Here is a 14,005-nt window from a genome sequence, read left to right as displayed (position 1 = left end):
AACAGACTAAAAACATCATCAGTGAACTGGCTCAACAGCAACAGATATACAGCACCAACCGGCAGATACTCCTTGGAGAAATGTCAGTGACAGGACTGGCTACGGGTAAATATCTGATCCAGCAACCCTGAGTCTGGATTCCCTTACAGAGGACAATGCTATTCTAATTTTCTCTTACATATGCTCTCCCTTATTATTTTTAACACATTAACTCGGAGAACAGTTTAGGCCGTCTGTATGTGCCTTCATGACTGGAACAATCACCAAGGCTGACATAAGCATTACCTTTAATAATCAATACGTTTCCAATAAGAGTACAGCTACCAAGACACATATATTAGTCTTCAGTCAGCAAGTTGAAAGTCTTTAATGAAGAAACATTTCACTTATAAAAATATGCAGGTTATTTGATTATTGATTGATACATTTTTTCACCTTTCACTAGGAATATGATGAAATATGAGAAATAATAAAAAACGTAATGATAAAATTAGATGTTTATAAGGTTTTATGACTGTTGAAAAATGTAAATGCAAAATATTTACTGTATGTGGAAATTTTATATAATGTTGTAACTCAGCTTTAGTTAAACTGAGTAAATAAAACATTCTCCTTATAGTTTGGAGGTGTCAAAAGCATAATTTTTAAAAAAGAATATTCACTTTTATTGCAAAGTAAAATGGGAGTTGAAAATATTTCAGTATCTTTGGCCACATCATTGCTTTGCTCACTGTGAACATTTAATTAGCAGCCATGGTGTTTTGGATCCAGTCAGTAAATTTGCAGACATTGGCATAGACACCAGGGAAGTTCCTCTCAGCACAGCGAAATCCCCAGGAAACCACTCCATAAAGAACTCCATTGCAGGTCAGAGGTCCACCAGAGTCTCTCTACAACATAAGGAAGGAAGAAGGAAGGCGAGTCATGAGTCATGGCTCAGGTGAACTCACTTGAGATGCAAGTCAACTATATTATACCACTTTAGAATTTCCAGTTAATGTCACAGGTACATTGCTAGTTTATACAGTGCTGATAAATAATATTCATCCTCTTGGAGTTTTCACATTTTATTGTTATATACCTTGGAGTCACAAAGGATTTTTTGACAATGGTCAACAGAAAAAGACTCTTTAATTGTCAAAATGAAAATAGATCTCGACAACGTGATTTAAATTGATTACACATATGAAACACATTTATTTTATTTAGCAGATGCACCTTTGGCACCCATGACAGCTTTGAGTCTTTTGCTGTCTTCACATGCTCTCAGACAGAGAGCAAATACAAGTTTCCAAGTCAAAAATTCCACATTAATGCACTATAAGTTTAGAGCTGCAAGACAGACAATTCGGAGAAAACAAAGCCTCCCAAACTGTCCAAGCTGTGTTGTAACTCTGACTGTAGGTGCATTTTTTAAGGGTTTCAAAAAGCTCAAAATAGTTAAAATGTAGCTACTAATATGATTCATTATAGAAAAAAAAAATCCACAGTCTAAGTGTATTCATTTTAAACATTTTAATGAAATTCAAAGCAAACGGTTCTCTCAAAACAAGGAATAAAGTTAACAAAAAGGGAAATTTCTTGTTTAAGGTGTCCCACTTGAGGCTTACGTATCTATGTTAAATTTTTTAGTTTCTATATCTCGTTATCTATATCTCTAGTTTCTATATCTCGTTCACCACATATACCATACATATACCTCTCTCTATATATATATATAAAATCCAACATCTTTCTGTCCGTCCGTCTGTCTGTCCATGTGTCTGTCCGCTTTACATGAGACAACTATTTCATGGATTTAGATCGTGTTTTTTTTCTATAATTTGCTTGAACACTCCGGTTGATTTTGTGACCTCTCTCATCGTGCTAAGTATCACATTTTGCTTGTGGTAGTGATTTATTTGCGTGAATCCGAATGAGACGCAGTGGACCGAGGGCAGGGGGAGCGTGACGTCAGGAGTAGGGAGCCAGGCAGGGCCTTCCTCGCTGTCCTGTTTCACTTCTATGTGGGCGAAGCCATGGGAGATGGCTAGTATGCTTATAATACTATGTCTTTAATGCCTATCTAACTAACAGTCCATGTTTTGTTCTAGCTGTCGAACATCAGTATAAGAGCTTTACTATTGCCACACAGAGATAACATTAAGAACATTCCATTACCTTTAACTTATAGGGTGGAACAAAATTTTCCACTGTTTATGTTAAGGCTACATTATATTCAATTTCAAACTAAGCAAAAACTAATGTAAATTTACCATTAACATTAATTTATAGGATTTGTCTCTTACACTGACCTTTCATCTTCGTAAGTTTCATAAAATTAAACATATAACCTGATCAGCCAGAAATACCATGTTTTGGTTGAATTGCATTTAGACTGAAGTGATATACATTTAAAATGCTTATTTTGCTCTTTATGTCCATGAAAAATGTCATTCATCTTTGATTTTTTTTTTTTTTTTTTGACCAAGTAACAAATAAGCAGGACTCTAGCATTTCTCTGAATAATCCAATCGGAAACCTGCACTGAAGTGTGAACATGAAAAATCACAACTTGGAGCTCCGAATAGTCTGAGAGCCCGTGAATGCAGCATAAGTGAAGAGATCTCTTTCAGCTCTTCCTTAAGTTGGGAGTCACTGTGGTGTAATCAAATTACATCTGATTGCCTTACCTGACAGGAGTCCTTTCCTCCTTCTGGGAACCCAGCACAAAGCATGCTGTCTGTGATCTTTCCTAGGTAGGAGTTCTGGCATTCAACAATGGAAACTATGGGCACCTCCACACACCGAAGTCTTTCATCACTCTCTGTAAGATAAATCACTCACTTTACTAAAGAGCCAATATTGTTCATAAGAGACATTGTTCACATTAGCTTTGAATGATCATTTAAGTCATGTTATTCACTGTTTTAACTACAAAATGTCAGATGGTATCACTCTACACTGCAAACACAATTTCAGTATTAATAGTCTCTAAAGCAAAGTCAATTCACGTAGTTTAATTCAAAATGTTCCCTCTTCAGATTGGTTTGGAGACATCTGTATTTTTAGAACTTTCATCATCTGAATGGTACCAGTCTCTCAAAACTGAAAGCAGGTAAAAATAGTTAAGCAGAACTACTTTCACAGTCAGAGTCAGAGTAGTTTCAAAGGTCTTTCTTAAAGTTAATTTTGAATTTTTTTTAGTGATGCCCTAAGAACTTCCTCTACCCCATTATCTCTATTATATGCCTTCTTACTGTTTTTATATGGATATAATGTTATATGTGGACATTTTTAAGTAGGTCTAGTTCTGTTCCCTTAGTAAATGTTTCAGGTGATTGTAGTCTGAAAAATTTAATGTCATCTATTTAAATCTCCATTGTTTAAGCAAAGGCAGTTATTGTTACAATGGCTTTACTCACCTGAGCTCAGTGTGTCTCCCCACCCAGAAACGGTGCACAGCGTACCAACTGCAGGACAGGCTTTGGGAAGAGGCACTGGCTGGACATTCCCATTCAGTTGGGCTGGTCTTGATAACTTGATAAGCATAATGTCATTGTCATAGCTGATTTCATTATAACGGGGATGCCGAAGTATTTTGGCTGGGCTGATGAACTGCTCTGTCCCCTCATTCATGATGACATTGTGCTCTCCCAGTCGAACTTCAAAGATACTGTAGGGAATGAACACAGTGACTCAGTCGTTTCATTGAACCATGCATAGCTAATCTACTCAGAATGGAAAAAGTTTTAATTGTAACTTTTAGATACCTGGAAACAGAATGCAGATTTTTTTATATTAAGCGATAACAGTACCTCAGTTTGGTTTACATGTTTTGATTTTACCTGAACATTTCATTAATTTATAAATCGGATTGATGTACTTAAAAGCTATAATTTTATATGAATAGGCACATTTGTTCAAGTTATGAAAATTTGTTCATAATCAAAGTACAGTTTGACCATGATTTTGTGCAAAATCATAAGCAGCAATATTGACTATAAAGTTAATTTTAGTTGTATTTTATTAAAGAAAGGAGCGTGTAAAAGTTTAATTGAATCAATAGTACTAACAAAAATAATATACACTATGTTATCCATAAAGTTGAGTCACAAAATGAGAATATTCTAAATAAGAGCCCCTTTAATTCTTCAAGAAACTTAAGATGAAACAGATTAAAAGCACTTGGTTGGTGAGTATAAATAAAATGGAAAAAATGTTATTTTCTGAGATAAATTATCTATCTATCTATCTATCTATCTATCTATCTATCTATCTATCTATCTATCTATCTATCTATCTATCTATCTATCTATCTATCTATCTATGATGCGGTGAAATAGTCATATTCAATTAGTAATAGCAATTGAAGATATCAAAACAATTTTAACAGATAGATAGATAGATAGATAGATAGATAGATAGATAGATAGATAGATAGATAGATAGATAGATAGATAGATAGATAGATAGATAGATAGATAGATAGATAGATACTTTATTAATCCCAAGGGGAAATTCACATACTCCAGCAGCAGCATACTGATAAAACAAATATTAAATTAAAGAGTGATACAGACTAACAGTGAAATAGAGAAAAAAGGTAGAAAAATAAAGTCACACACGGAATATACTCCATTAAGTAATTAAATTACTGCTATATTAATACTTTATATTGTGCATATTAAATATTCTAAAAGATATGTAAAATTAAGCATATTAAACAAATTAAAGCAGTTCTTTGTTCATGTTGGTTTGTTTTCTGTATAAATGGTTGTATTGATTATCCAATCCACAAAGGTTTCTTGGTTTTCTTTTCCATTTTCATAGATTACTTTTTGCTACTTCAGTACTTCTATGAATTTTCTTATTATTTTCTGGAGCCACAGATTTTTTAAAATGGTCCTGTAAACCAGGGGTGTCCAAACTTTTTTCACTGGGGGCCACATACAGAGAAATATACGAAGGGCTGGGCCCCCCACTAGAGGTGAGGTATATTGCCTCACCTCCTGCATATTAAGCTAGCAAAATCAATTAAATATTGGTAAATTATGCTTCATAATTGAATATGCTTAAAGAAAAAACAGCATCACGGCTCTCCATTAATGGGTTTTCATTTATTGTATTATAAAGCGCTCTCATCACATGCAATTGAGTAAAAATCAAAAGGACAAGCTTTATCCAACACTTGATGTTTTAAGTTAGCTGACAAATCTTCAATTTGCCGCACAACTGCGTTTCTGGACAAGCGAACATTGTTGAATTCCTGCGTTTTGTCCAGGCACATTATTCCTACCACTTTAGTGAGGCACTGGTTTATGAAGTCATCGTCTGAGAAAGGTTTCCTGTGATGGGCAGTGAGATGCCCTTCCTCGTAACTGGTTAATGTGGCATTTTCTTGTGTTTTGTTAGTATGGAAAAAATCCTGTTGTTGAGATAGCAGACTAGCTGCCATTTGCTTAACTTTGTGTTCTCTCTTGGCACCAGTGTAGGACGTATAGGTTGGATGCTTGGTTTCGTAATGTCGACACACATTATACTCTTTCATCACTGCAATAGTTTCATTGCAAATCAAATAGACACACTTGCCCTTGACTTCTAGGAAGAAATATTAATTTTCCCCACAGTGTCTGAAATTTCCCCTCCTTTAACCGTCACCTTATCGTGGTGGAGGGGTTTGCGTGTCCCAATGATCCTAGGAGCTCTGTTGTCCGGGGCTTTATGCCCCTGGTAGGGCCACCCAAGGCAAACTGATCCTAGGTGAGGGATGAGACAAAGAGCGGTTAAACAAACCTCCTATGACGAAAAACAATTTTGGATGGCGTTTTCCCTTGCCCGGACGCGGGTCACCGGGGCCCCACTCTGGAGCCAGGCCTGGAGGTGGGGCTCGATGGCGAGCGCCTGGTGGCCGGGCCTGCACCCATGGGGCTCGGCCGGGCACAGCCCGAAGAGGCAACGTGGGTCCCCCTTCCCATGGGCTCACCACCTATGGGAGGGGCCAAGGAGGTCGGGTGCAGTGTGAGTTGGGTGGTGGCCGAAGGCGGGGACCTTGGCGGTCCGATCCTCAGCTACAGAAACTGGCTCTTGGGACGTGGAATGTCACCTCTCTGAAGGGGAAGGAGCCTGAGCTAGTGCGCGAAGTTGAGAGGTTCCGGCTAGATATAGTCGGACTCACCTCGACGCACAGCTTGGACTCTGGAACCAATCTCCTTGAGAGGGGCTGGACTCTCTACCACTCTGGAGTTGCCCCCGGTGAGAGGCGCCGAGCAGGTGTGGGTATACTTATTGCCCCCCAACTTGGAGCCTGTACATTGGGGTTTACCCCGGTGGACGAGAGGGTAGCCTCCCTTCGCCTTCAGGTGGGGGGACGGGTCCTAACTGTTGTTTGTGCGTATGCACCGAACAGCAGTTCGGAGTACCCACCCTTTTTGGAGTCCCTGGAGGGGGTGCTAGAAGCCATACCTTCTGGGGACTCCCTCGTTCTGCTGGGAGACTTCAATGCTCACGTGGGCAATGACAGTGAGACCTGGAAGGGCGTGATTGGGAGGAATGGCCCCCCTGATCTGAACCCGAGCGGTGTTTTGTTATTGGACTTCTGTGCTCGTCACGGATTGTCCATAACGAACACCATGTTCAAGCATAGGGGTGTTCATATGTGCACTTGGCACCAGGACACCCTAGGCCTCAGTTCGATGATCGACTTTGTGGTCGTGTCGTCGGACTTGCGGCCACATGTCTTGGACACTCGGGTGAAGAGAGGGGCGGAGCTGTCAACTGATCACCACCTGGTGGTGAGTTGGCTTCGATGGTGGGGGAGGATGCTGGTCAGGCGTGGTAGGCCCAAACGTGTTGTGAGGGTCTGCTGGGAACATCTGGCAGAGCCCCCTGTCAGAAGTAGCTTCAACTCCCACCTCCGGCAGAACTTCGACCACATCCCGAGGAAGGTGGGGGACATTGAGTCCGAATGGGCCATGTTCCGTGCCTCTATTGTTGAGGCAGCTGACCGGAGCTGTGGCCGTAAGGTGGTCGGTGCCTGTCGTGGCGGCAATCCCCAAACCCGCTGGTGGACACCGGCGGTGAAGGATGCCGTCAAGCTGAAGAAGGAGTCCTACAGGACCCTTTTGTCCTGTGGGACCCCGGAGGCAGCTGATAGGTACCGGCAGGCCAAGCGGAATGCGGCTTTGGTGGTTGCTGAGGCAAAAACTCGGGCGTGGGAGGAGTTTGGGGAGGCCATGGAGAATGACTTTCGGACGGCTTCGAGGAGATTCTGGTCCACCATCCGGCGTCTCAGGAAGGGGAAGCAGTGCAGTGTCAACACTGTATGTGGTGGGGATGGTGCGCTGCTGACCTCGACTCGGGACGTTGTGGGTCGGTGGGGGGAATACTTCGAAGACCTCCTCAATCCCATTAACATGCCTTCCAATGAGGAAGCAGAGCCTGGGGACTCAGAGGTGGGCTCCCCCATCTCTGGGACTGAGGTCACCGAGGTGGTCAGAAAACTCCTTGGTGGCAGGGCCCCGGGGGTGGATGAGATACGCCCGGAGTTCCTCAAGGCTCTGGATGTTGTAGGACTGTCTTGGCTGACACGCCTCTGCAACATCGCATGGACATCAGGGACAGTGCCTCTGGATTGGCAGACCGGGGTGGTGGTCCCCCTCTTTAAGAAGGGGGATCGGAGGGTGTGTTCCAACTACAGAGGGATCACACTCCTCAGCCTCCCTGGAAAAGTCTATTCAGGGGTCCTGGAGAGGAGGGTCCGTCGGATAGTTGAGCCTCGGATTCAGGAGGAACAGTGTGGTTTTCGTCCTGGTCGCGGAACAGTGGACCAGCTCTATACCCTTAGCAGGGTCCTGGAGGGTGCATGGGAGTTTGCCCAACCAGTCTACATGTGTTTTGTGGACTTAGAAAAGGCATTCGACCGTGTCCCTCGGGGAATCCTGTGGGGGGGTACTCCGAGAGTATGGGGTACCGGCCCCCCTGATAAGGGCTGTTCAGTCCCTGTACGATCGGTGCCAGAGCTTGGTCCGCATTGCCGGCAGTAAGTCGAACCCGTTTCCAGTGAGAGTTGGACTCCGCCAGGGCTGCCCTTTGTCACCGATTCTGTTCATAACTTTTATGGACAGAATTTCTAGGCGCAGCCAGGGTGTTGAGGGGGTCCGGTTTGGTGGGCTCAGGATTGGGTCACTGCTTTTTGCAGATGATGTTGTCCTGTTTGCTTCATCAGGCCGTGATCTTCAGCTCTCTCTGGATCGGTTCGCAGCCGAGTGTGAAGCGGCTGGGATGAGAATCAGCACCTCCAAATCCGAGACCATGGTCCTCAGCCGGAAAAGGGTGGAGTGCCCTCTCAGGGTTGGTAGCGAGATCCTGCCCCAAGTGGAGGAGTTCAAGTATCTCGGGGTCTTGTTCACGAGTGAGGGAAGAATGGAGCGTGAGATCGACAGGCGGATCGGTGCGGCATCCGCAGTAATGCGGGCATTGCATCGGTCTGTCGTGGTGAAAAAGGAGCTGAGCCGCAAGGCGAAGCTCTCAATTTACCAGTCGATCTATGTTCCTACCCTCACCTATGGTCATGAGCTATGGGTAGTGACCGAAAGAACGAGATCGCGAATACAAGCGGCTGAAATGAGTTTCCTCCGCAGGGTGTCTGGGCTTTCCCTTAAAGATAGGGTGAGAAGCTCAGTCATCCGGGAGGGGCTCAGAGTAGAGCCGCTGCTCCTCCGCATCGAGAGGAGTCAGATGAGGTGGCTCGGGCATCTGATCAGGATGCCTCCTGGACGCCTCCCTGGTGAGGTGTTCCGGGCACGTCCAACCGGGAGAAGGCCCCGGGGAAGACCCAGGACACGCTGGAGGGACTATGTCTCTCGACTGGCCTGGGAACGCCTTGGGATTCTCCCGGAAGAGCTAGAAGAAGTGGCCGGGGAGAGGGAAGTCTGGGCATCTCTGCTCAAGCTGCTGCCCCCGCGACCCGACCTCGGATAAGCGGGAGACAATGGATGGATGGATGGATGGTGTCTGAAATTTTCTGCACTCACTTGCTATTGTGGGTTTCTTTGGTTCTGCCATTTTTGGTCATCTGTAGCAAAATTTTGTTCTTTGTTTGCACTTGTTTGTGAAGACGCTGCCTTGATCAAGACAGTAGCTCCGCCTTGTGTTAAACCAAAAGAAGTGCAATACAGTTAAGAACAAGTCTGGTGGGTGGGCCATATTTCATTATATTTTTAGAATTTGCTGCGGGTCAATTAATAATGGACCACAGGCCACAGTTGGCCCACGGGCCGTAGTTTGGAAACCCCTGCTAAACTTTTATGGTTGTGTATGCTGGTAATATTTTGAATATGTGGTTAGTTTCTATGATGAGTTTTCTGAAAAACTGAATATGAATTTTGCATTTATTTTCATACTGGAAATTATGTTGTTAGAACTTATTTTGCACCATTTTTGTTGTCTTGTTTTTTTCCAGGGTGCCATCATTTGTGTTGCTGTCATGACATACTGACTGTTGCTATGGAACAAGGTCCCAGAAATTACATGAAAGACACCACTGGCATGCAAGTTTTTAAAATGGCAAGTCAGATGCATCATATCAAGAAAAACAACCTTAGTGTACACATTAGTATTGTGATTTAAACTTCCTGGTTCTTGGCTTTTGCTTTCTGTTTCCTTCCCTTGATTATTGGGTTGACTGCGACGCATGATAGGAGAGACTTTTGGTTTTGATTCTTTGTTTTTCTTATTGTTCCTCTCTGGCTGTTTTCCTTGTGCAAAGCTAACATGGAGTTGTAATGCTGTCTGCTTAGAATAGACACACCCTGTACCACGTTTATATTGGACAGAACCTTTCATCATTTGTCAAATTAAAACAAACAGCAATATAAAAAGCAGACTTTCCCTTTTGTCTTGTCATTTTAGGATCCTGAGCTCCCTTCGTGTCTGTATATCCTTTAATCCAGGGGTGTCCAACTCCGGTCCTTGGTGGGACACAATGGCTGCAAGTTTTTCATTCTAACCCTTTTCCTAATCAGTGAGCAGTCTTCACAGCTAATTAACTCCTTTTCCATTCATTTTAAAAGCCCTGTCTTTAAGGATTCAGTCCTCTGAATTGATTTGTTTCTTCATTAACTGGCTGCCAAACAGAAATGAGATGTGAAATGAGCCAACAGATGACCAGCTAAATTGGAACGTCAAACCCCGACCAGTTTCTTAATGAGAAGCCAATTCTTGCTGTTAATTAAAACTTGCTGCTGCACTCATTCTGCCACAGCAGACTGTTGATTTTCTGTTTTTCTAGGACCACCATCAAAATGTTTTGGTGACCTGAGCAGACCAACATGACCGAAACCTTCACCCTTCTTTATTTTCAGGTTAGCTGGTTATGTGTCAGCTTATGTTGTGTCTTTTTATTGTTTGGCTGCTCATTAAGGAAAAAGAAACAACTAAGGGGTCTGAGTCACATCAATTAAAACTAAAGCAAAACAAGTTAATCAGGAGCAAAAATGGCTCACTAATTAAGAAGATGATGAGAATGAAAACCTGCAGCCCACCAGAACTGGAGTTGGACACCTCTGATCTAATCTCTTGATTTTATCACAACATAACAATGGGAGAAAATATAGGCTTGGCAGTCTAACGACACAAAGCTTCCATGTCCGATATTAACTGGAACATTTTAGTATCTTAAAATCAGATATTGCATGTGATATATTATTGATTAAATAATTTTAAAACAATGCATAGTGAATGTGGCATATTATATTAGCAAAATCATCTTTCAATGCCATATAGAGGCTTTTTTCAGAATAACACTTACCGTCTGTAGCAATGAGCAGCAGAAAGCACCCACTCATTATTAATCAGTGATCCACCGCAGAAGTGGTACCCTGAATTGAGGGACACCTGCCAAGGTTGGGAGTGGGCTTGGCACTCATAGCCCCCAACTATCTTGTCATCATCATCAGCATACACTGAAGAAGGAGAATAATGCAAAAGTGAGAGAATGTTTTATAGCAGGACAAGGTACTTGTTATTATTGAAAGTGCAGTAAGTCTGTAGATATTCTACTAGATCTACGAATGTTTTGTTTACAAGAAAAAATTACCAGGTTATTATTCAGAATTCATAAAATTAGACACAGTGCAAAATATGAAAAATTACAAAACCTTTGTATTCATCAGACCTAGAGTTTACTGGTATGTTATTACAGTGTCATAGGTTTTGACTAATTTTCTTAATTCAATTGATGAAGTGATTTTGTTACTAAAATGTTAAGTTCTCATGTCATGATATTGTCAAGTGCTCTTTTGCACTTATAGATGCCTTAATAAACCAAGGAAAGAAATGTGGTCTTACCAATGGCACCCAGCACTACAATGAGCAATAAAGATCTCATGTCTACCATGTTTATATTGGCTTCAGTGAAAGGGAATGTGACATTTTACATGTTTTATATTTTTTGTTATCATTACATATTTTTAATTTTGACCAACATGAATGATAAGATAAGCATATCTGAGGCCTTCCTAATAATTAATGACAATGTAAACAAAAACTGCTTATTCTATTTGTTAACAAATGAACATCATGTTAATATTAAATGTGTTCCATTATAAGTAATACTTAACAGTATGCACACGTAATAACTGATAAAATCAAGTAAAGGAAACTTGTTACAATTTTTTGTTTTAATAAGTTACATGTTGTTGACACTTCCATCATATTATACTGCTACAATGGAACATTTCTTGGAGTTAACAGCTTGCATATGGAAAAATGCAGTCAGAAAGTAGCAAATAAGAAATACATTTGTTTTTTTGTCAGAAGATTTTCAGTGCTTTTCAAAGATTATAATCTGAGGAAGCTGAGATCATCATGAATACAGTTAAGGGGAACTGAACTACGAAACAAACTACAGAAATCCATATTGGTTATTAGAGATAATAAAAGATACATATAAAACATATTCATACATAATAAAATATATTCAGTCATCAATGTATTTGTTTATTTCTTCTACCTTCTTTTTACTGGTCATGAGAATGGGGAGCTAAACAATGGCAGCAAAGCACCACTAAGAGCAGGATGGCACACCAAATCACCATGGCGTAATATTGCACACTGTGAAAGTCAGATTTAAATTCTGTTTTGAAGATACAGAATAGTTTCTATGATAATTCAATGGCATGTATGATAGATAGATAGATAGATAGATAGATAGATAGATAGATAGATAGATAGATAGATAGATAGATAGATAGATAGATAGATAGATAGATAGATAGATAGATAGATAGATAGATAGATAGATAGTCGTGGTAATATGAATTTACCAAGGTTAAAATGGGAAGAGCCAGAATAAAGTAAACAGAGCCCAGAACATGAAGCAATCTTAGCAGTCAAAATACAAAATGAGAGAGTCAAAACTAGGTATGACATAAGTCAAAACATAACAAGAAAGTCGGTAACCAGAAATCAATTTTAAATTTAAGTAAAATAACACTAGGCTTTTTAAGTTGTATCCACAAACTTGGACAACCAGGAAGGGCACAGTGCTGATCTATATAGTATCATGCTAATGGCGTCCTACCTAGCAACCACTAGCAACAATAGACGAACAGTACCTCAACATGGTGGCACTCGTGCAAAACAAGATTAAGTTGTGGGAGAACCCAAATGATTTTTAAGAATAAGAACTCACTGAAACAAAAAATAAATGAGAACACTGGAAATTCTTGTCTCCAAAACTTCAACATTATATATTTCTTATTTTTTAAGACCCAGGAATGATATTAAAAAAAAAAAGAAACATTGTGAAAGACTGAAAAAGTGAAATCTAGTACAGTTCAAGTTCAGATTTGCAGTATTCTAATATATAAATTATTTTTGTTGTTTCCACAGAGTAGTGACCAGGAAGATGACAGTTCAGACACTAAGTACTGTAATTCAAACAAATAATTGTTAATTTAATTTTATCTCTTTTATCCTTTGTTGATTTAATTAAATACATTCTCACTGTTTTTTTATTTTTATTTTGTTATAAATGTATGAATTTTATTTTATTGTTTGCTTTGGGTGTTTTTTCATGGTTTTATCCTTTCCCCTTTGTGTTTAAATCATAAGTCAATCTACTGTATGCTCAAATATCTTGAAAGCACAGTTGACATACTGAAAAAGAGCTCCACAATTAGTGAACATAATATGATATTGTCTAAACATGTCAGTTATGGCTTATTGATAATTGAATCATGATAAAAAGATGAAGATGCTGAGAAGTCACTGGAGATCAGTGATGGTCAAAAAGACTAACATCAAATTCATCCTAGTTAAGCAGAGTTGTGAATGGCCATTGCATCTTAATGCTGAGGATTATTAATGAATCAAAGCTTTTGGTATATTGTATTTGTGTTATAGCCCGTGTTTATTTTCCATTTTGTTGTTGTTGTTTTTTGAAGTATTTTCATGTTTTTACATATTTTCTGTTAATTTTGTTGTTTATCTATTGTTGAGTATTTATGTACCCCCAGCCCCTTTATACTGAGGTGAGAGAGATGGTCTCAGCAGCGGTTGTCTGATGTTTGAAGAGTGTTGTTGTATGTGCTGATTATCAGGTTATGGAATGCTACTAGGTTTTGGATTTTAATTTTGGATTATTTTTTTCTTTGTTATTGATCATAAATTCTTCATTTATAAATTAATTTGTTTTGTATTGTTTAATCAAGTCAGAGGGTTGATGGTTCCTTTACTTTGAAAAGCATTTTGGTATATTTTGGGATTAATTAAAGAACATTTTGAACTGTTAAAGTCAGGACCCCATTTTAGGCCTGCCGTCCTGCCTGCCTGTGGTGGTCAATGCCTGAAGTAAGATGACATCTGGGGTGGCTAGTGAAGGTCCTGACCTGTTTTATAGGACTTATTGGGAACATTACACCCTTTCGCCATGCTTGTGACACCCTCAAACAACAATATTCAGTTGGTTTCATTTCTGAATTTTTGAAACTTATTTTTCTTGTTTATTACTTTCATCATTATC

The 14,005-nt window shown here is 40.2% G+C and overlaps 1 protein-coding gene across 1 annotated transcript; it reads right to left on the bottom strand.

Annotated features, from left to right (window-relative positions):
• Positions 1–506: 506 nt before the first annotated feature.
• Positions 507–11,380, bottom strand: LOC114667747 (trypsin-2-like). The gene is made up of 5 exons (XM_028823181.2): positions 11,329–11,380; positions 10,790–10,943; positions 3,405–3,655; positions 2,673–2,806; positions 507–890 (listed from the first exon to the last, which is right to left on the bottom strand). Exons 1-5 carry the CDS (start codon positions 11,375–11,377, stop codon positions 741–743), a joined length of 738 nt encoding a protein of 245 aa, XP_028679014.1. The 5' UTR covers positions 11,378–11,380; the 3' UTR covers positions 507–740.
• Between the last annotated feature and the right edge of the window lie 2,625 nt (positions 11,381–14,005).

Source organism: Erpetoichthys calabaricus, chromosome 17 (assembly GCF_900747795.2).
Source record: "Erpetoichthys calabaricus chromosome 17, fErpCal1.3, whole genome shotgun sequence".
NCBI classification, from domain to species: domain Eukaryota; kingdom Metazoa; phylum Chordata; class Cladistia; order Polypteriformes; family Polypteridae; genus Erpetoichthys; species Erpetoichthys calabaricus.
This window is presented reverse-complemented; position numbering and strand designations above follow the sequence as displayed.

Bases quoted from the DNA above. Each gene is read 5' to 3' on its own strand.
- LOC114667747 (XM_028823181.2), bottom strand. From the start codon at position 11,377: ATGGTAGACATGAGATCTTTATTGCTCATTGTAGTGCTGGGTGCCATT. The intron at 10,944-11,328 runs GTAAGACCACAT...CTCCTTCTTCAG, and splicing joins TGTAGTGCTGGGTGCCATTG to TGTATGCTGATGATGATGAC. The intron at 3,656-10,789 runs GTAAGTGTTATT...CATTCCCTACAG, and splicing joins GCTGCTCATTGCTACAGACG to TATCTTTGAAGTTCGACTGG.